At 45.6% G+C, this 21,236-nt stretch overlaps 2 protein-coding genes and 1 long non-coding RNA gene across 3 annotated transcripts in view; 1 reads left to right on the top strand and 2 right to left on the bottom strand.

The window, feature by feature from the left end:
- Positions 1-8,254, bottom strand: BLOC1S4 (biogenesis of lysosomal organelles complex 1 subunit 4). Its single transcript, XM_026034898.1, has 5 exons — positions 8,072-8,254; positions 7,911-7,982; positions 6,797-6,898; positions 3,205-3,339; positions 1-340 (listed from the first exon to the last, which is right to left on the bottom strand). The coding sequence occupies exons 1-5, from the start codon at positions 8,252-8,254 to the stop codon at positions 242-244; spliced, it is 591 nt and encodes a 196-aa protein (XP_025890683.1). The 3' UTR covers positions 1-241.
- Positions 4,139-4,674, top strand: LOC112943677. The gene is made up of 2 exons (XR_003248639.1): positions 4,139-4,207; positions 4,377-4,674. It is a non-coding gene; the product is annotated as an uncharacterized LOC112943677 (long non-coding RNA).
- A 2,239-nt stretch (positions 8,255-10,493) lies between the features above and the next one.
- PARD6G (par-6 family cell polarity regulator gamma) overlaps positions 10,494-21,236 on the bottom strand; it is a 44,145-nt gene continuing 33,402 nt past the window's right edge. The window contains exon 2 of the mRNA XM_026034910.1: positions 10,494-12,493. Coding sequence (XP_025890695.1) covers positions 11,634-12,493 — 860 coding nt within the window. The 3' untranslated portion in view covers positions 10,494-11,633. The remainder of the gene's footprint in view (positions 12,494-21,236) is intronic.

Below are 21,236 nucleotides of genomic sequence, written 5' to 3'. Positions count from 1 at the left end.
AACACAGAAGCCTTCTTAAATTCCTTGCCCAATCCAGTCTGCAAAGCGGGACTGTGGCTTAGGAAGACGTGAAACAACGCGCACGAGGGAGATGCACAACGTGCCCGCTGCCTGGAGGAAGACGATGATGGTCCGACCGCAGCAGCGCTCAGGAACGCGGCCCCGCTGAGGTTGGTGGCGCTGCTTTTGTTCACTTGGCTCTCTCTTTCCCAGCTGATTGACGTCAACCCCACAGCAAAGATCATGAATAAGGTCCTTCCTTCACACACGGAAAATAGTCTTCAGTCTTGAAGAGGGTTGGAGGCTCATAGAGGGGCTGCTGCTGTCGTGAAGCTGATTTCTGCAAAGTAGATCAAGTTCATTTATTGTTGCCTTAAAAAGCAAGTTCCACTGCCAAGCTCACACAGCTAGAATGCAAAAACCACAGGAGCTCTGTGGGCTTCCAGAGCAAGGTGACTCTTTAATCACAACTTGGATGAAGCTGGTATATTCTCAATGAAAATGAAGGAAAAAACAGTTGCTGACTTTGGCCATCCCATCCCACAGCCAAGCTCAGTCTTAGACAGTATAAACAACTATCCCGGAGCTCTGCAAGAGCCACACTGGACATCAGCTCCAGCTCTCTGGTCGCTGTGGCCTTTGCACTTTCCAAGTCAGGTAATTTTGCCTTTCTCACTCCAGCCTTCAAATTCCTCAGCTGCTTCCTTTGGTCTGACCGTAACTTCTACTCTCAATTACTTAATTAGCAGAGCCTTTTGTAGAACACAAACCTGCAAAAAAATCTTTGGTTCTAGAAGGCTGCTTCTCCTGCTCAGCTCCTTCATCAAGTGTATATTAGACTATGCACAGTGCACCACAGAATTAGAAATAGCACAGCAGGAAATTAGGAAAAAAATAAGCTGGAAAATATGAACTGTAGGTCACTCTGCTGCACTAGATGGCTGATGTCAAAAGGCAAGAGCAAGAACCATTTTTGACTACTGTGTCAGCCTTTCTGCAGGTGAGCACTGCTGCACTGCAACACAGAGGCTGTGTCAATACAGAGTCTAAACAGAGGCCTTACAATCAAGATTTAAGCAATTAAAATATTTTTGGGGAGGCTCTTGGAATATAACATTTCTTTAGTATACCACTTTGTAGAGTTCTTCAGGTATTTGTCCTTTGCGGTTGAAAAGGAGCAGGCTTCCCCCAGACTGAAGAAAAACTGAACTACCTGGATGACTCTTACAACTATTTGGACTTCAGAATGCTTTAACAGTGTCAATAAATCAGTACACTTAAGAAACAGCTATGTTTTTTTTTCTAGTAGCTAAGTCAAATACTTCTTATATTCTATATAAAATAAACTTTTTTATATATTTATAAGCTTGACTTTTTCAAATTGTTGGATTTAGGGCATTTAAATTGCATTTAACTTTGACTTCCCCACATTCCCACCTTCCTCTGAATTTATTTGGCCATTCAAATTGTAATGAAATTTGAAGTGCAAACAAAGATTAAGTCTTTGGTTTTTTTTTTTTTTTTTTGGACTTTTTGACAAATGTACTAAGTCTTCAAAATTATCCCCTTCCTGCCTGCAGGTGAGTGTTGCACCTCTTCAGGCACCGCCATGCAGTGTGGAGAGACATTTTCCTCTTCTCACACAGCACCACAGGTTTTAAAAAGAGAACTGGGCTCTCACTCTCTGGAGGCACTTCATAGCTAGCACAGGGCTCAGAGCTGTCCCAGGACAGCTCCCAGCATGAGGAATCTTACAGGGCTCAGCATCTCACTGCTTGCTGAGTCCAAGGGCAGAATCTGGGGCAAGATCTGAAAGTGAGATTGCAAATGCACAGTTTAAGTAACACAAAACATATCCTGTATGCGAAGGGGCAGACAGTTCACTGGGAAGAGAGCAAGAGAACTTGACTAAAATGAGGATGTTGTAGGAGATCAGAACAGCCATTTCCAAAGGACTGATGTGTGATCTGAGCTAGTCAGGGTGAGAAACCTTCACGCATACTTTGATTCAGAGGAGGAGCAGGAAGCTTTCTGCTTACCCACTGCCTGTGTTTGCTCCTGAACGCAGATACCTTCTCGAGCACGTTCAGATGCACTGTGGAACAGCAAACTGCCTTTAACACTGGCAGTTCATAGTCCTACGTGCTGGGCATTAGTCACACTCAAACCAAGAAACTGCTGGATATGGATGTGGCAGCTCCAGCTTGCTGGCACTTTCAAAGACTTCCTAATTTACTGACTGGAAAAGTTGATAACCCGAACAAAATGTTCCCACTAACAAGGCACTTTTCTAGAATGCCTTGCCTTTTTTTTTTCCCCTCCTTTAATTTGAAGTCATTAGTGCAACTACTTTTAGTAACAAAAAGGAAAATACAACTGGAGATTTTTCAAGGCTATATCACAATCACTTTTTTTTTCCTTCAGTGGGAAAAATCTCTTATATCACCCCAAGCTTAAACACAAAAGAAAAGGCAGCTAATAACAAGAAACATCAGGTGTTTAGACTATGATTGAGGAATAGGTTATTTTCAAACTGGGACTCAGTGGTAGCTTTTAAGGCTAACTGTAGTGTTCTCTCAAAATACCCTGCACTCAGCCCTTCAAGGCTGCTGTAGAGAAACAGTCCACAGGCAATAAAAAAAGGCAGAGAAAAAAAACACTTCCCTTTTCAAAACCCAACCCAACCAACACACACACACACACACACACACACACACACACACACACACACACACACACCAACCAACCCCACAAGGGTGCTAAATGATTACTAATCTCTGGGTTAAGTATAAATGATGCATTATTATCTTAAAAATGTGCCACACAGCTCATGCTGCTTCTCCTTCATAACATTTTAGCAGTGATTATATTAGTATAGTATAATCTTCTGAAAATTGTGTCTGTAGAGGCTCTTCATAGTCACTTTACATAGTAAGACATCAGGAAAATTTTATTCAAGTTTTGTGATTTATTTGCTTTGGGCCTTTTATGTTCTCTCGTTCATATATTCAGGCTTACTTGGGAACATGACTGAAATACTCCCTGTTTTTTTTTTCTCCTTTTTAGAGCAAGTCCAAGAATTTTGCAAAAGCCTAATGCAGCAGCTAAGTTTTAAATTCAGATCTATGCAACACACATTACTATTATTGTACTCATGCACACTGCTCAAGAGAGCCATGACGCTGCCCACAAGAGCTCACTTACACTGAGGAAGGCCGGCAGGCTGATTGTGTGCAAGATCTTCTTGAAGGTGCTTGGAAAAGCGCCAAGGTCTGTTTCTGCCTTGGTGACCCGTTCTTCCATCTCGGCCACACAGTTCCCAACCATCTTCACAAAAGCCTAGATGAGAAGACAGACAAGACATCTTACTACTAATAAATTAAACAGGGATTACGAATTGTAGGACAGTGGTGAAGGGTCCATGACATGAACAATAAGTCATACAAATGCCATTGATTATTTTCCTTCCACCCAGAACAAGCCCAGTCTGTTGCTGGAAATTATTTGTGAGGTACATAAAAGGCAGCAACAGCAGGGTAAATTTAATAAGACAACTGGCCTTTCTTTTTCTATTCAGCTTTCACCCACAGCTAAGTTTCAGTGAAATCTAAAAGCATATAATTTGCAACAAGCTAATAAATGCAAGATGACATAGAACCACCTTACCTAACTGAACACTGTTTTCACAAACAAAATAAAAAGCATCCACCGTTGGCAATGAGCACACTTTCAAATCTACTCAGTCTTAGGCACACCAAAAAATAATCATTTGGAAGGTGCAAGTGATAGATAATCACACGTGACATCTGCAGGACAGTTGTGTGTAACAGAAAAGCTCATTTCCCACTTTTCAAATCCACTTCTGAGGATGACTTCCAATTTCTATGGCAATAACAGGCAGGTACTTTCCCACGCTCAGCACTTCAACTCTTGTTTAATCTTATACCTGCCTCTACAGGAGCACGCAAGTGTTTTGCACTGCTTGTACTAAACTATGTTTAAATAATGATTTTTTTTTTTTTAATATATTTTTACAGATAAGGAGCTAAGGCACAGAAGGTCCATTTCCCAGGAAGTGCATGGCACAGAAGCACTGAACCAAGATCTCCTAAGCTTGGGACCAGATCTGTGCCCTGACTCTCCACCCACATACACTAGAAACCAGCAGACCCAGGCCCTGCAAGGTTAGCAACGGGATTCTGAACAGGTGAGGCCTCCAAGGGACTTTCCCAACAATGGTATAACAAAGAACTCCTTTCTCTGCAAGTGCAATTTATATATTGATTTCAACAGTTTTTGCACAAGCTTGAGAATCTATCATACCAGAAAGATCTACACTAAGCAGAAGCAGCTGTTAATTTTTTGCTATTTTGCAGTGATGCCAGTCAAGAAGAGTAGAGCCAAAGCTGTGGCTCAGTACAAACTGAAGAGTGAATACCCATCACTAAGTTTGGATGCCTAATGGAAGGAGCTGTTGACAACCCTGGATGCTACAGGCTTAGCAGATTTGACTAAATCACTGTGTCCGACTCAAATCACTAGCGTGAAATGCAGACTGGTGATAACTGTTGACTCTTAAAAAAAAGCCTAGTTCAAAAGACCAAGGTGGTACGGCAACGAATCCCGAAGAACACCAAACATCCTGTACTCCCAGTAGAAAGGTTCAAAGGCTCTTCCAGGACCTCTAAGAAACATGGCACTATGGAAATACAACTGCTTTATGTTCACGCACACACCTCCATCCTGCAGGATTTCACAAACCCTCTGTGTTCACTGATGTGACAGCATCCTCTCAACTTTTACTCTCTTGACCTCCAGCTAGGAAGTCAGAAGAACAAAATTATTCCCACAGCTGAAGTCTATCAGAAGTGTAACTGTGAGACACAGCAAATTCTACCACAGAGCAAGCACTTAGAGCTGCAACCAAGTCCCCAGGCCAGACCTGGCCCATCTGATCAAGGCAGTGGTGTTCTCACAGCTAGCAAAGATGAATTACCTAACAGACAGACAGACAGACAGACAGACAGACACACACACACACACAAGCAAATTCAACCATGCAGTGCAACAGTTATCCCCAGTTCTGAGGAGATGCATTTGTATTGTAAGTACTTTCTGCATTTGCTTGTCTCTCTCCACCCCTACTTACTGAGAAGAGCAAAATACTGGAAACAACATGACAAATGGATCAAGCAGAACATCCTGTATATTCACTCCAAACTTCAGCTTGCATCCCTGGTAAAAATTTTGGTGTCTCTAGCAGAGCGGATCTCAACAAAGCACACTGCATGCAGACTCCTGTGCAGGTTCTGCCCCTCAGCATGTTATTCAGAGAGGCTCGTCAGGACAGCTCGTGCTCACTGCAGGCTTTATTCAGAAAGCTTCACTGTTTTCTCCATGTAGAACCCCAAAGAGCATAAGGAAAATAAGATATCTTCTGAAAATGACAGTGGGTTATCCAAGTACCTTTTTGGGAACTCCCCTCTTCTCTTCCAGCTGTCTATTGAATAATAAAAACTGTATTGCAATTTAAATGTGTTGAAATACCAAGACAGAAATTTCAGTTATTTCCACACTTCAGAATGACTGCAAGAAAACAAAATTTATTATAAAGTAGCAAACTGAGAATTGCCACTCTGAATAAATTTTCTGAATAAAACCACATTCACAAGCCTCAATGTCCGCAGAGTCATCACCCCAAATGACCTCTTTCCTTGAAAGCTAAACTACACTTGAGTATGTAATTTTATATATATATGTGTATATATATATGAGGGTGTATATGTGTGTGTGTATATATATATGTATACATATATATACACACACATACATGTATATATGTATACGTATATATACACATACATGTGTGTGTATATATGTATATGTATATATACACACACACACACACACACACACACACACATATATATGCGCACAGATATCTCCCTGCATTTCTCATTGTACTAATAAATGTAAGAGCAATCAGTAACATTCTGCTTTGGTCTGACGGTAGATGACTTCATTTTGGACAGAACTGTTATCTGGTAAACTTACACCTGTTTGATAATCTTCAGTTGCAGAAAAGCTATTTTCTTTAAATTTTATATTAAAAAAAAATCAAGTATGGATTCCATATTCTGTAGCTACTTTCTGAATTAAAGTTTCTAGTACTTCCTATGATCTAAAAACCACTTTCTTCAATTTCCTGTGACTGTTGTCAGGCTCATTTACCAACAGCATGACAAGGATTTTAACCCTGCTGCTTTTTACATCTCAGCAGAATTAATGCCTCTTAACGCTCTTTGTTCCTATCACCTTTGCTTTGCAGCACCAAGTTACAATGACGCTCAGTGCAATTTAAACTCTTGGAAATGCCTTCAGCCTTCTCCTGGAAACGGAATCAAGGATCTGAAATCATTTGAAGCGCTGAAGTTTTATGAAGGATGAATATCCTGCTCCTTCTACTAGTCTCAGCATAGTTTTGAAGACACTAACTTAGAAAGATGCTAACAAAAATCACCACTATTACTTTCAGAGAAGAGAAGGATGGTGGCTTTAATTCAAGCAATAAGTTAAAAACAGAAGTGCCTCCAGAAATTGTTAATATTTTTGTCTTCTCTATAGTTACTAACTCTGAAGTACTGAAGATGGATAGGACACTGACAGCAAAGAGATCTGAAAGACTGGAGAGGACCCTCCTCCATACACATAGATCACAGCACAGCATGGATTTTTCTTCCCTATTGCAAATGTTCCCATTTTCACATTTCCACGCATACATATATCAAATACATACCTCTAGTTTGTCAATCTTCCTGTATATATGTCTCATCTCTGTTGCTTTTGTGTAAATTTCAGGTAGACTTTCATTGACGACTTGAGAGGAATCACTTCGAATCTAAAGAGGATTCAAACAAATGACACAAAATTGACTGAAGTGGGACTGAAAACAGATAATGAGAACTACAACAAAAAGTAAACATGCTTTATTCTGGCTATCAGAAAGGTACCCAGCTTTCATTCTGAACACTGTAACTGTGCTACAATTAAGCAATACACTAGATTAAAAATCAGCTACTTTCCTTATATAAGTGCCTTGGATCAACATTTATTTTACACAAGCAAATAAAATATTTCTTTATATCAAAAATACACGTCTAACTTTACTAGAACTAAGCGACTGGGTATTTTCTAAGGCACACTAAGGAATCAAACTGAAGCCCTGACTTGTATTTTGCTATTTGTACATCCCCTCAGCTTTGCTAAAAAAAAAAAAAAAAAAAAAAAATATGACCAGGCCACAAAATCACTGTCTAATCAACAGAAAATTTGAGTGAAATTCCCCTTAGATTAAGGCCATGACTTAAAGGACAACTCTGTATACCAATACCACTCTATCGGACCTTTCCATATGATTTTTTTGTATTTTTTTTTTCCTTCTTCTTAAGGGGGAAGTCAGAGTTGCCTTCCCAATAAAAGATAAGAAGGTCCCCCTCTAAGGCAAAGTGTAGTTTTGAAGGTCTGGCAATTTTAGTTAAATATTTAGATAGCAAATGTGCGTACACACACTCTATGCCTTTTTTAAAAATACAAAGCACAGCATCATGCCACCCTCTTACACATTTGCTGCTGCACTGTTCAAAATGAGATTCCATTTATGCATGTGCACACATAAATATAAAAATGCAATTACATCGCCATGTGAGCGTATAATTTCACATATATTCACATGTCATGTGAATGTTCAGCAGTTTGAATCTGCGAGTTACCTGCTTATCAAATACATTTGCAGACTAGTATCTGTTTACCTAAAGGCTACCCTTTCTTGGTCGCGTTTTCAGACACAAACGCATACTGCATTCAACTGTACTCTGACTATTCAAACCAAGTTACACACGAGTTCTACGCACCATGTCTAACATTCCCACAAACTCATCCACCCTGGTCAGCAGGTCTTCCAGACTCTCCTCAAAGCTTTCTACCTGCAAAACACATTTAAGTGCTGGGTGAAAACAAGCAAACACACCGAGACGGCGTCTCCGGGAGCGGGGGACCGCGGCGCGGCGCTCACCTGCGCGCTGTAGACGGCGCGGTCGGGCAGCAGGTAGGCGGCGTAGGCGGCGGCGGCGGCGCTGAGCGTCGCCTCCAGGGCGCCGCCGTCCGCATCGCCCTGCCCGCCGAGCCCCGAGGCGCTGCTGGGGCTCTGCGAGACGTGGCCGCTGTCGCCGCCGTCCCCCTCGGCCGCCTCCGCCATGGCGCCTCGCTCCGCGGTCACGTGCGCGGCGCGCGCCGTGACGGTTTGGGGCGGGCCCCGCCCGTAACGGTCAGCAGCGGGCGGGGCGGGGCTGCGGCCGGCGCCCGCGGCCCATAGCGCTGTCTGTCTCACTTTTCCTCACCGTTTCTTGCTGCATCTTTCCCCAGCCAAGCCTTGCTCCAGCTCCACGCCAGGCTGAACTGGAAGCGAGTTCACAGCCCTCCCCAAACCAGACCAGATTCATGACTCTCATGCCTCAGGTCCCCATGTGCATGGTGCTCCTCACAGAGCTAGAAAGCTTGGCAAAATACTTGTCAATGCATAAAAACACAGGTGGCAGCACATTAGAAAAAAAAAGTTTGAAATTTTTCTGAGGTGTTTTACAAGGAGGTTGCATCCTTACGTTTTACATGGTTGCTGAGCACAAAGTGCCATCTGGGCTAGTGCCTTTCAAGGAAAATCAGTATGATTCGGCATCAAAGAAACCTTGCTCCTTCTAAAGGAAGTTTATGGAAGGTTCTAGGATTCATTTACCACTCTCCTCTCAGTCACCCTCTTTAAAGGTTTATTAAACAATTGAATTTTATGCTTGAAGGTTCCTTGATGCATTTCAGCCCAAACCTTGTCACTCTGGTTTCTACCTGCATTTTCCAGTTGTAGCAGTTATAGGAGGGGGACGGGTAGAGGCGGCTTGTGTCTGGTTTGGGAGCGGAGTACATATTAAAAAAGACGTCTAGCACACAAGAGACTTCAAGGAAAACTTTAAGAGCTGGGATGAGCAGAGTTGTTGCACTGTGCAACAACTAGACAAAAGTGCTCCCCTTTTGCAAACGAGCACAAAATGCTTGCAAGCCTTTGCAGCCACACTGAGCAGTGTTACCCACCAATCTGGTTCTGTTGGAAATCTGGTTCTGTCAGTATTTTGTCATTCAAGCGGTCGTTAAAATTGTGGGTAAAATATGTTCCCTCTTCCCACTCAGATCTCATGGGTGAAATTCACCCTAGGAAGCATAAGCTGTATTAACCGTGCAGGTTTTGATAAGATCACTGCTTTATTTGGGCAGTCCGTCTCGGTCTTTCTCTGGGAAAGGTCTGCAGCTTGGCGCCACATGGGGAGACAGGGCTATGTTAAGTGTTATCTGAGGAGGCAGAGCTACCTTAAGCCCTCAAAGACTATATGTGACTTGAAAAAAGATGCCTTATGAACACCATTAAATGCTTGCTGCCCATGGAAATCAGTGCAACAGGGAAGCAGGACAGGGAAGAAGCATATGGAAAGCAGCTTAATAAAAGAAGAATCAATGTCTGTGCTGGTGCAGAGAAAGTCATTATTGAAATGGTTAAGCATCTGAAGACATCGTTCTGTGAGCAAGTAAATGAAATACTTCTACAGAAAGAATGCATAGAAAGGAGAGAAAGGAAGTAGTAGGGGTGTAAAAATAAGATTTGTTCACCTTTTATTGCAGACAGGTCATATTTTCACCAGTATTTCTCATGATAAGGTGGTCCGATTGACTGAAGCCCTTCTAGCTATTCCCATCCTACTGCACCAATAATCAGATTAAAAAAAAAACAACCCACACCTTGGGGTTTACAGTACATTTTTAAGACTAATGGGATCAATGTGCTATTCTTACTGTGCTGAACAAAGTAAGTACAGCTTTAACTGCTTTGGTATCTATGAGAGATTTAATTAAAGTGAAAGAATTTTAAAATAAAATGTTTAAAAACAAATCTAAAACCGTCCCAAATTCAATGTCCCAAACATATTAAATAACGAGCAGAAAAACCCGTGTTTCCCAGGTACTCTGAATCAACAATAACTGGTTAATCCGTTGCCCAGTCAATACAAATTCCAAACCAGAATATAGATTTTTCAAACCAAGACTCCCAAACCAAGACTCATATCTACACATTATTAATGAAATGTCTATTCCACCATATAAAAAAAAGCTTTAATGCACTACAAAGTTAAAAAAAAAAAAAAGAAAATGACAAACAAGCTACAAGTAGAAAAATACACTGTAAAACATTTAGTTTGTTCCTTACACTGATCAAAGTATGACAAAATATTTTAGATTAGACCACTTTATTATAAACTCATGGCGTTTTCAGAAGTAAGCAGTTATTGACTTAATAGTGACTGGTTACCCACTGACCAGCATCCAAGGAAGACTTCTGGCAATCCCAAACATCCAATATATTTTAAATTTCAAGAAGCTGTGTGTAGATATTAAGCTTCTTGATTACTGTAAGAATCAAAAAATAACAAACTATTTTCAGTGAGGTTTTAAAATCACCCAATATCCCTCACACATATTGCAGTAATCCAGTCTTCTGTAAGGGAAAACCTTGGGGATTCAGGTTGCCCAAATATACAGCAAGGATCTGTTTCAGTTCTGAGGTGTGAGACGCAGTCCCAACATCCACTAGACTTTTGCTGTGGCCTTTTATATACATATATCCCTAAAATTTGCATGATGTACATTAAGGGAAAAAAAAAGGAGATGATAGGAAAGCCAGCAGTTTGAAAAAGAGGTATTATCTAATAAATATCAAAAAAGAATGCACTTCCCACTTACGGAGCCGAATGTATTTTTATACCCTCCTGGTAGTCTCTATGTCTTTGCCCATCCAGTAGAAGTGTGAGTCGCCGGCAGGACTGCCTCTGACCAGCTGGTGGTGCTGGTCCCAAAGCAATAACAGCATCAACGTACACCACTCTCCCCTCCTGAGGTTTTAAAAAAATATATTTCATTTATGTTTCATTTGGTCAGTTTTGCTTGGGGGAAAAAAAAATGCATCTGCAGCATCCCCCTTGCTTTGTTCCACCAGAGGAGGCAACTGCTGCTTTTCTGGAGCTTGTCTGGATTAGACATAACATGGGAAATGCGGTGTAAACCAGTTAGTGGAAGGTCTGTATGTAACGGGAGGAAACAGATGGCTATTTCGAAGCACTCTGCTTAAATGGGTATTAGAGGAAAAACAGACTCCACTTCAAATAGGCAGGTCTGTTATTGCTATTAAAAACCTAATTCATATATACATGCATGTATAAATACATCCACCCATGCATTCAAACCCAAGTATGTAGCACTGCCGTTGGTAGCCTGTAAGATTGCTTCGATTTACACAAGCCAAAACTATTGCAGGGCTGGGATATAAACCAGGTTTTGCACGCTGGCCTCCCTGATGAATTCGGCAGTGCAGGACAGTTTTATGTCTAATTCCAGATGCCACGTTCCCTAAAAAGCAACATCCTTTGCACCTGTGAGACCCGCGAGAGCGTCAGTTCTCCTCGGTCTGTGCACCACATGTTGCAAGAGTCAAGAGTCCCAATTGGCACTTAAGACTGAGAGCAGAGCCGCAGGAACTGCCCCTAGAGCGTGATGACGGTGCCGTCCTCCTCGATGCCCCCCCTGGGGATCACCAGGCTGTGCCGGGGGTCAGTTTTTAAGGAACTGAGGAGTTTGTGGATGTTGCCATTGCTTTCTCGGCCGGAGCTGTTGTTGAGCACCAGGTCCCTTTGAAGCCTGTGGCTGAGGCTGCTGCCGTTGAGGCGGGAGAGGCTGCTGGACGTGAGGCTGTGCAGCTTGGGGATGTGCTGCGGCTCCAGTCCGCCCTCGATGACAATGTCAGCCTCCTCGTCGCTCTCCATTTCGTCGGGGTGGAAGTTCTGCAGCACGTGGGACGTGGGCAAGCTGTGGTGGCTGGCGGTGCTGTCTGTAGACTGCCCGGAGCTGCCAGACATCCGACTGCTTCGAATAATATTGTTCCTCTGGTTCGCCGGCTTGACCGTGATGATGAGGTTGTGGCTGTTGGCGATCATCATGTCTGTGACTTGGTCGAGTGTCTTTCCCGCCACCTCGATGCCGTTGACCTCCAGGACCTCGTCGTTGACGGCCAGCAAGCCCGTGCTCTCCGCCAGGCCCCCGGGCACCATGCGGGAGATGAAGATCCCGGGCACCTTCTCCAGGCCGTGCGGAGTCACCCTCACGCTGGTGCCGTCGCGGATGTAAAAGCCCAGCGGCTTCTCGCAGCCGTGCCGGTAGAGCCTGACGCGCCGGTGCGTTTCGGGAAGGATGTCCACGTCGATGATGGAGGAGACGGGCCGGAAGTCGTGCGGCAGGCTGATGTTGAGGTGCGGCCGCCGGCGCAGGTTGTCGTTGCGCAGCGTCACCAGGGCCTTCTTCTTCCTCGACAGCGTGTTGGTACCGAAGTTGCTGTAGTCGACCTCATCTGAAAGAGAGACACCGCTGCATGAGCCACGCGGGCAGCAACGCAGGCGCGAGGGCTCCTTCCCCTTACACCCGGCTCAGCGAAGCCCCACTCCTCAAGGAACGGGCTCCAAGGAATTATTCTGCTGAGCCAAAGCCCGGGTTCCGTTCCTGAGTGTGAGCCTGACCAGCGGTTGTTCTCCACGACCAACCACACGCTGGGGAGCCCCGGCCCCTGCGACTCTCAGCAGTGCAGAGCACGAGCGCCCGCGGCTGCAAGGCTCACACTCCGGCTCCCACCGACACCAGGATTTCAAAGGTCTGTTGAACATTTACACATACATCTCAAATAGGCAAAGCTCACCCGTAACCTGCTAAACTGAACTGGGGACTACTTCAATACTTAACTGACCGCGGACCTTAGCACAAATGTGAAGGCAGGGAGGGAAAGGGGGGCTGGATAGGTGCTTATTCCAGGTTATTTTTGCAGGAAGAGGTTTATGTTAACATGCACCTGTCATTACTTTTCACTTTGGAATTTCCTCATTCACTTCAACTGATTTTGGCAGCAATAAAAGAGTGCTAAAAACAACAAACTGCAGCAAGCTTTGCGAAAACAAGTGTCCAGGTAAAAAGGGAAGCAAAGAGGAGGAAACCACTGTGTCGCCCAGTCCACTTGCTCTCAGAGAGCAGAGAACACGCTCCTGCCCCTGAGGAGAAAATCCAGAGGACAACAGTTTTTGTGGGGCTCACTTGTGCAGGAATGCTCTACAGGTTTCAGGCTCCAGCTTTCTCTCGAGGCCACGTGCCATCAACCTTACGTGAGCTACCTAACACCACAGTGTCCACCCGACAAGTTATTCCACGAAAAGACCTTGGGTTGCCATACGCAGGAATAAATACGTTACAAAACCTACCACTGCAGTTCGCCTTAAGAATACAGTGCATCATATTTGAAACATGGGGCATGCACTAGCTCCAAAAATATTTCACCAGAAGCTACACACAAACCTTTCTGGATAAAAGGTAACAGGCTTTCCATTTATTCTACTGTTAAACACAGGATCAGAAAAGTACTACCAGATTTTTTTACTCTCCTATATCTCTCATCATATGAGACTTGCTCTGCATTATTCTACAGCTTATTTGCACTGGCTCTGCTACCACCGAGGGCATCACAAGGTATCTAGGAGTTTTTTCCTTCAGGAAAAACCTGTGAAAACCACGGAGTTTACAAGGTTTAGCTTAATGCTCACCTCTTGCCTCATTCCCACGCTGATCAAAGTGACACCCAGCGACAGGTAAAAGTTGGAGAAATGGGTGTTAATTTGGAGAGCTTTCAAGGCAAAAATAAAATGAAGCAAAACTTCCCTCCTCCCCAGGGAGGGAGCTCAGCCAACACCTTTCTTCCTCTTTGCAATTCCAGGGCGGCCAAACGGGCTTTATTATCAGTTTCTAGCAAGCAATAAACTGAAGCGAAAGCTGCATAAGTTAGTGACACGCATTTAATAAAGGCGTGTGACACATTTAATAAAGGCCAGTGATTTTTAAGAGGTTGTCAGTTTTTCCCTGCTATTGGATCACAAGCAGGAACGCTGCCTTAACTAATGAAGAGGATCCCGTTTGACGCTGGATCTCGGGGAAGACAAGTGAATACTGCCGGCGTTCGGACGGCTCGTTTCTCACCTTTCATTTGTCACAATATTGAACTGCCCTTTTGCAGAACAGAAATAGTCAACAGGAAGCTGCCAGCAAGTGCCCAGCCACTGGTGTGTCACAGGGCACCGTGTTCCCTCGCAGTCACACAGCCCGGGTCTCGCAGGAGCCAAGTGAAGGGTCGTGCTCAGGTGGCAGAGGCAGAATTAGTCTTTCGAGCACTGAGTACCAGCCACGTTTCTTGGAGCAGGGAAGATGATATGGAGCGCTTCCAGGCACAAAATGTAGTGTTTTGAGACAAAGATGTACGTTTAAGACTGAGATAAGCGTGCCATTCCCAACATGCTTTGGAAAACCTGGACCTTTGTTGCGCTTGTAAGTTGCCTCCTATTGAAAATACAACTTTATTTTATTTATTATTGTTGTGAGGGACACGATACATTTGGAGAAGGAAACCTCAGCTATCCAGTTGTCTTGCATGACCCAAAGGTATGTAAAAAAATACTTCTTACTCTCCTATAGGCACCGACTTCTTCCCTCCCCTAAAACCTTCAGTTTAGTGCGTTTTCCAAATGTTATGTCACACAAAACCTTAAGCATTTTGGCTGCACATTTTCTATTAATAGGCAACTATCTTTCCCCCCATCTGCAGATCTCTCCATGCAGCCTGACTGTGCCTTCGTGGCAGGGATTTTACAAGCACTAACATCTTTGAGGGGCTCTTCGAACAACCCTGTAACCCCGCTGTGACTTTTCAAGACGTCCCATACCTTCCCTATACGCCGAAGCCCACCGCAGGGCCACGTGGTCGCAGAGCGGATTGCAGGGCTGCTTACAAGGGGAAGGGACACTGCTCGCGGCACCTGCTCGCAGCCAAGGAGCCCTGCATTTCTCCCATTTACATCAACAAGAAATTACAGACCTTAAAAAAAGAGAAGGAAAACACACCACCAGCAGCACCACTCCCACTGCTTGGACAGCTGCTCTTCACAGGAGCTGTCTGCCAGATGAAATACCAAAGCTTAGCCAGATAAGATTATGTAAACAAGCTGAATTCCACCGAGGAGCAGACTGCCAGGCTCCTATAGGCGCAGCGCGTCTCAGGCTCCGCTTGTGCCGTGTACAGGCACTCATGGCTTATTATTTCCTCTGGGAACTGTGGAACATTAGTTGACAGCTCTGGAAAGTACTTCAAAGGCAAAATTACTTCCACAAGGGAGAGCAGCACTTCAGGCAGCTTGGGAATGAGGCCAATGAGTCATTAATAGTGAAGGGTAACCCCTCCATCCAGCGGATCTCCATTACCGAGCACTGGAGTTACGAGCAGTCATAAAACCATTTTAAGGGAACATGTCACGTTTAACCCTTCCACCTTGCTAAGCCCCAGCTGCAAAGAGCATCTGTGTTTCATACAAGTTGCACTTGGGTCCAAACGGATCAAACCCAGCAGCATTTGTGAAAGCAATCACCCAGCAAAGGAGCCGGCCGGGTGTCACCCGCGACCTGCGAGACTGACCACGTGCAAAGGGATTTCAAAGGAAACAGACACCCAGTGAACTATGGCTTAGGAGAGTTCCTGCGCCACAAAAATCACTCACCATGGAGCATTTATCACGGGAAAAAATAAAGCTATCTGAACGCTAACACTGCACTGTGCCTGTTCCGAGGGCACTGAGAACAGCCACCTCGCTTCCAGCAACCGCTGGGTGAACCAACCTGGAAAAACACACGCGGAGGCAGAACTTGTGGCTGCTACTCCGGTGAAAGACATTCAATGTAATCCCTACGCGTGCACATTCCTCTCTGCCCCTTCAGATCACTGCCACAGGGAACGGAGCTGGAGCTTTAGGCTGCCCAAACAATACAGTTTAGCTGTGACATCCACAAGGCTTATGAAGCAGGCACAAGATGGAAAGGGACAAGCTCATATTAACAAAAGAACGCGCTACCCGAAGAAAACACAAAACTCGTGCTTTTCTAAGCCTTACTCCCTCAGAGTTTTTGTAAGAGCCACTCAGAAGCTTTGCTTTAGACTGTAGAGTCAGCGGCATATTTCTGAAAAGAAATCTCACCAAACGGCTTAAGGAACCTTGAGCACAACTTGCTACCTCGCTCAAGCCCTGCTATGTGCAGCGGACAGTAGCTTTGCAAAGATGATCTTCTACAGTGATTCAGTATTAAAGAGGGAAACTGCCCTTCCAAATTAGGATGCTCATCATCAGGTCAGGATTAAAATGTGAGGAACAACTGCCCCTCTCTTCTCCAACAACTCACAATACCCTGTCCTCTCGCATGAAAGAGGGAACATTTTGCTCCTTGCAGAAAGCACCTTGCAAGGAGCAAACCTGTAACCACAACAGGTTCAGCTGCCGTTAGCATCGGAGGTGCCGCCGGGAAGCTTTCCGGGGTGCACACCAGCCCTTGGGAATTCAGCCGGCAGTGCCTGCACTTCCCACTGCCTGGCATGGGAGGCCACTGTTCCCCTGCTGGGCCTGCTCCCTCTCCAGCAGAGCTCCCGTGCAGCCAACCTCTGGACTCTGTTGTTCTTTCCCGCTCCCAGCACGGGCTCCCAAGGGGCAGAGGCTCTTGCTGAACATTCACGTTTGCCCCAGGGATGGGGACAGGTCAGTGGAAGGAGCTTTGGGAGCCTCCCAAAGCCATCTGTGTCCTCCGAAACATTCCCCCTCAGCAGGCAGCTCCCCACACTGCTCAGGACACACCGGTAAGGGGCTACGAATCCTGCAGACCAGGTCAGGGCAGGTAGTTGCTCTTCAGCTCAGAACAGCCAGAGCCACTTGCTGCTGCTCTGTGCTGATGTGAAGTGGTTTTGTGCAACTTGCTTTCACCAGGTCTGAGACACATTCTCCTTAGATAAAGCATTTCTTTTTACCAGAAACGCTTTCATTTGGGTCTCTCTTTCCCCTTTGTGGGAACGCCACCAGGACAAACTGCATTTAAAGGGAACAACACCAACACCAATCGCCAGGGTGCTCCTCCTGCCCAAGTTCCAGAACTGCCTGTGTGGAGGTGCCCGCCGGCAGCGGCAGCAGCCGGTGGGCTCCGCACGCGGAAAACGCCGGCACCCGAGTCTGCAACCGTGAATCCCGCAGGAGCCGGCGCCCCAGCGCTGCCCGGAGCCGCAGGAAGCGGCGCTCGCCCAGCCCACGCTCTCGGAAACGGAAGGCTGTCAACCCTAAGGCCCAAGGGTCTTAGAATATTTTTCCGCGCCCAGCAATCGCTGCCACCCCAACCTATAATTACGAGCAACCTCTTCAGCAAGGCGTCATTATAAACTCTACCATTTAAAGCTCGGCTTTAATTATTTTATTTCACTCCCTCTGTTTTGACCTGCAATAAACACATTGCTCCTTTATTGTTCCCGCACAGGCTCAGGCTATGGACAGGTACATTTGCTCCTGGTACTGACACAGAGCGAGTCCCTTTGTTCCAAAATACGTGTGTGTACCACGCAAAGAAAACACGGCACAGCAACACGAGAGACCAAACTATAATCGCTCCTACTAAGCACAGCAAATACAGTAAAAACCTTATTAATGACCTCAGTGACAGCAGCAGCTGTGGATTTAGCTAGGTATTCCATGGGAACTGCATGCAACTATTTCCCAGCTGGTAGCAGGAAAAGAGCTACTCTTTGCAGAAGTCTCAAGTTTGGAAGATAAGCAAGGTAAACAGAGTTGACACACTGAAACAAAGAGCAGCTCTGGGAGAATACTGTCCCCTTTTTCCACGGTTGTAATATTTGCAATAATGCCACAACCAATGAAAAAATCCCCCTTAAGATTACTTTGATTCAGCATACAAACTCGAGAGCTGTGAGGAAACAGGAGGAGGCTCAGAAGGAGTGTCAGTGAAGCCTGGGAAGGCAGCACAGCACTGGATAGCGGGAGCTGGAAGTCAGGACAGCGGAACAAAATAAAGGCAGCATTTTTGAGGAATATTTACAGAGAATTATCCACTGGGAGTTACCCTGCACTCAGGTAACTGCCCATCGTGTTTCTGGAACATTCAAGGCATTTCATATTCGAAAGGAAGGGATATCCTAGAGATGGCAGCATTAGCTTTAACGAGAGATACCTGTGGACTACCTGCATGGCTGTGGGCAAACTGACTCCACGGGGCTTTATTTTCTCCCCTTCTACAAGCCTTTCCTATCTAAGACTATGACTCTCTCTCATTTGTTTTCTTTTTTAACGCAGTGTTTCCAAGTCAAGCACGTTAAAGGCCGAGCTATCCTAAAACTGCGGCAAAGGGGCCATTCAACTCTTACAAACATTAGAATAGTGCCATGCCAGGGTAGGAGCAAACACGAGTTACCGCGGAGCAGAAAAGGCTTTTTGTCCCGCGTCCTTGTGCTGAGTAACACCTCACCCACGCCAAGCTAGTTCAGACAGGCAGGTGGGAAGCTCCTTCTCCCACTTCTTCCTCTGAACTCCCAGCAAAAAGGAACCAAAAAGGCAGCCCCCCAGCTCTGCAGGAGTTCATATTTAATGAAGAGTTAAGATTTGGAAGGAACAAATGACAGTGTCCTTTACAGACCTTTTTTTTTTCTTTCTTTTTTTTTTTACCATGGATTCTTTGAAAAGCCATCACCACCACATCTTTTCAGATTTGTTTGGGGGGGGTTAGGTCTCCTTGTTTCAAACACCATTGAAAACTCTCCAAAGTTCCACTTTTTCCCTTCAGAAAAGGCCCACAATGAGGCGTTCATAGCCTGGCTGCTGGGGTGCAAGCCCGTGCACCTTGCACTGCAGGGGCAAGGAGAGACGAGCGGCCGCGGTGCTCCAAGCGGCGCTTTTCCCATTCCCGGCCTCCGCGCCAGCAGAGCACAAACAGAGCCCGGATTCTGCTTCTTAGGGCAGAATTAGACAGGCCTCAAAAACACGGGCGGCCTCAGAAATTAACTACGACAGGTGGGTTTGGAATCGTGAGAAAAAGAGAAAAAAAAAGAGAAAAAAAACCCCCAAACTCAGAAAAATACACAGATGTCTATGCTGTTTTACAGGAGTCTATGCTGTTTTAAGAAATACAGTTTCTCTGCTTAAATAACTTCTGAGATACTCTGTGGTTATTTAACTGTCATAAACTACATGGCCTGTGCACGTTTTCCTTTAGAGAAGTGTTTCTTCCCCAGAGCCTAGGATATAAACAAGGGAGGGGCAGATAGGAAGTGATTATTCAGAAATGAAAAAAAAAATAAAAAAAAAAGATCAGATCAGGTGCCCTGGCATAAAACACGACAAGTGAAGCTGCGAGTTACTGTTGCCAAGGCAGGAAAATGTTCTACTTACTAAGCCAAGTCCAGCGCTCATGTCCAGCCCTTGTCTACTTAATGAACACCAGTGCTGGCAGCTGCAAGCCCAGATGTGTCTCCTGGGGATGCCGAGCTGTTCCGTGCATGTCACCAGTGGGACAGCACGGAGCGGCAGCACCGACGGTCCGTTCCCACGGGAGCAGAGCAAGCCGTCGGATCAGCAGCGCCCGGCCGCACGGCTGCTCCAGCAGCGCTGGGCACGGGTCCTGCTCGACATCAACACTCTGCTCAGCGACATGGTTTGGCCTTCAACAGCCTCCGAAAGGGCAGAGGTTCCCAGCCCCACGGTGGGGTAGGGCTGGTATTCCTACCTCTGTGAATTCCCTTCTTGGTCCCACAGTTTCCTGTTACAGCAGGAGATGACACAGTCATCCCCACGTAGGGTGAGAGCGAATCATGATCATTTATTAGTTCATACTGCTTCGGGGCAGCAGTGCGCGACACGCACACGCTCCTCAAAGAATGTACAGCATTCCCAAACAGAGCCCTCCCTTGGGATGGGACACGGGCTGCGCTGGGACATGGCTCTTCCTGTGCCTGCAAAAATGGAGCTGCGGTCCGAGCACGGAGCAGGGCCCTTCGGTGTGCACCGAGGGATTTACTGCCATTGCAAAGTCTGGAAAAGTCACCCTGCAGAAAGGCACCCTGCTCAAGAGGCATAATTGCATAAAACACTTTTCATCTGTGGATCCCAAAATGCTAAAAACAAAAATTCACGGCGCATGGGAGACTAGCACTCCAGCGGCAGAGCTGAAAACCTGGAGAATACATAAGGGGTTACGTAAAGCCCAGCAGCTTTAAAAGGAAGGAGGTGGAATTTGCAGGGCTCAAAGGCAGGAAAGAGCAGATGCAGAACACGAGGCTGCGTCTCGTTCCCCTGCATAGCTTGTTTCCAAGAAGGCTTTCAACACAAGCACCTCTAAACACAATCAGGCAAGTGCTGGCTAAATGAGCGCAGGGAAAGCTTTAACCCAAGCCGTGGTTTTGCCCAACAGTGTTCAATTGCTACCAGTAACTCTGGACCACCACTTATTTCATGATGCCTTCCTCCACCTTCAGCCTCTGCTGGGCTACTGCTGGTGAGCAGACAGCTCAATCTTTGCTCCTCCGATAAAACAAGAATACTACTTTATTATTATTATTATTTGGACACAAGTTGAGTGGTTTTCTTTTCCCCTGTTTCTTTCCTCACCTCACTCTCTAAATTGCTAGACAGCATCAGGAATTGGCAAGGCCTTTAATAGTAAGATCAGGCAGTGTTACTAAACTCATGCTAAATTCCCACAGTGGGAGCCAAAGGGTGACCAAGACCAGAATTATGTGATGATGCACCCCATCTTCCGGAAGAAAACAGTTCTGGCAGGGTGAGCAATAAAAAACAGTATTTCTATAAAACAAACCGTGCTGGAAAACAGGTTTCTAAAGCCTACAGCATGTGTGTTCCTGCTGAAAACACTCCAATGGGATGCACACACTTGGTGCCAGGCTGTGCTGCACTGTGCTTTCATTAACACACTAGCTGGTAAAAGTGGCTATGTGTGAAGTGTGCCCATGCCACAAAGTTTTGTGGCTGCAGTAGAGCCAAGCTTTAAGAACCCACATCCGTCTCCTGAAAGACATGTTTGTGCTGGGCCTATGTTAAGCCTGATGGACATATTTAAAGACGGCCAAAACGGGAAACGGTTTAGTGCTGTGTTCATAAACACAGCATCAACACCTCACATCTTCTGCAAAAATGGAAGCAACCTGAAAGCTTCCTCCCACGCCGGGAGCGGAT

Source organism: Nothoprocta perdicaria, unplaced genomic scaffold (genome assembly GCF_003342845.1).
Source record: "Nothoprocta perdicaria isolate Ctin4 unplaced genomic scaffold, notPer1 scaffold_151, whole genome shotgun sequence".
Taxonomy (NCBI): Eukaryota; Metazoa; Chordata; class Aves; order Tinamiformes; family Tinamidae; genus Nothoprocta; species Nothoprocta perdicaria.
The sequence above is the reverse complement of the archived record's forward strand: the minus strand, read 5'-3'. Positions and strand labels throughout refer to the sequence as shown.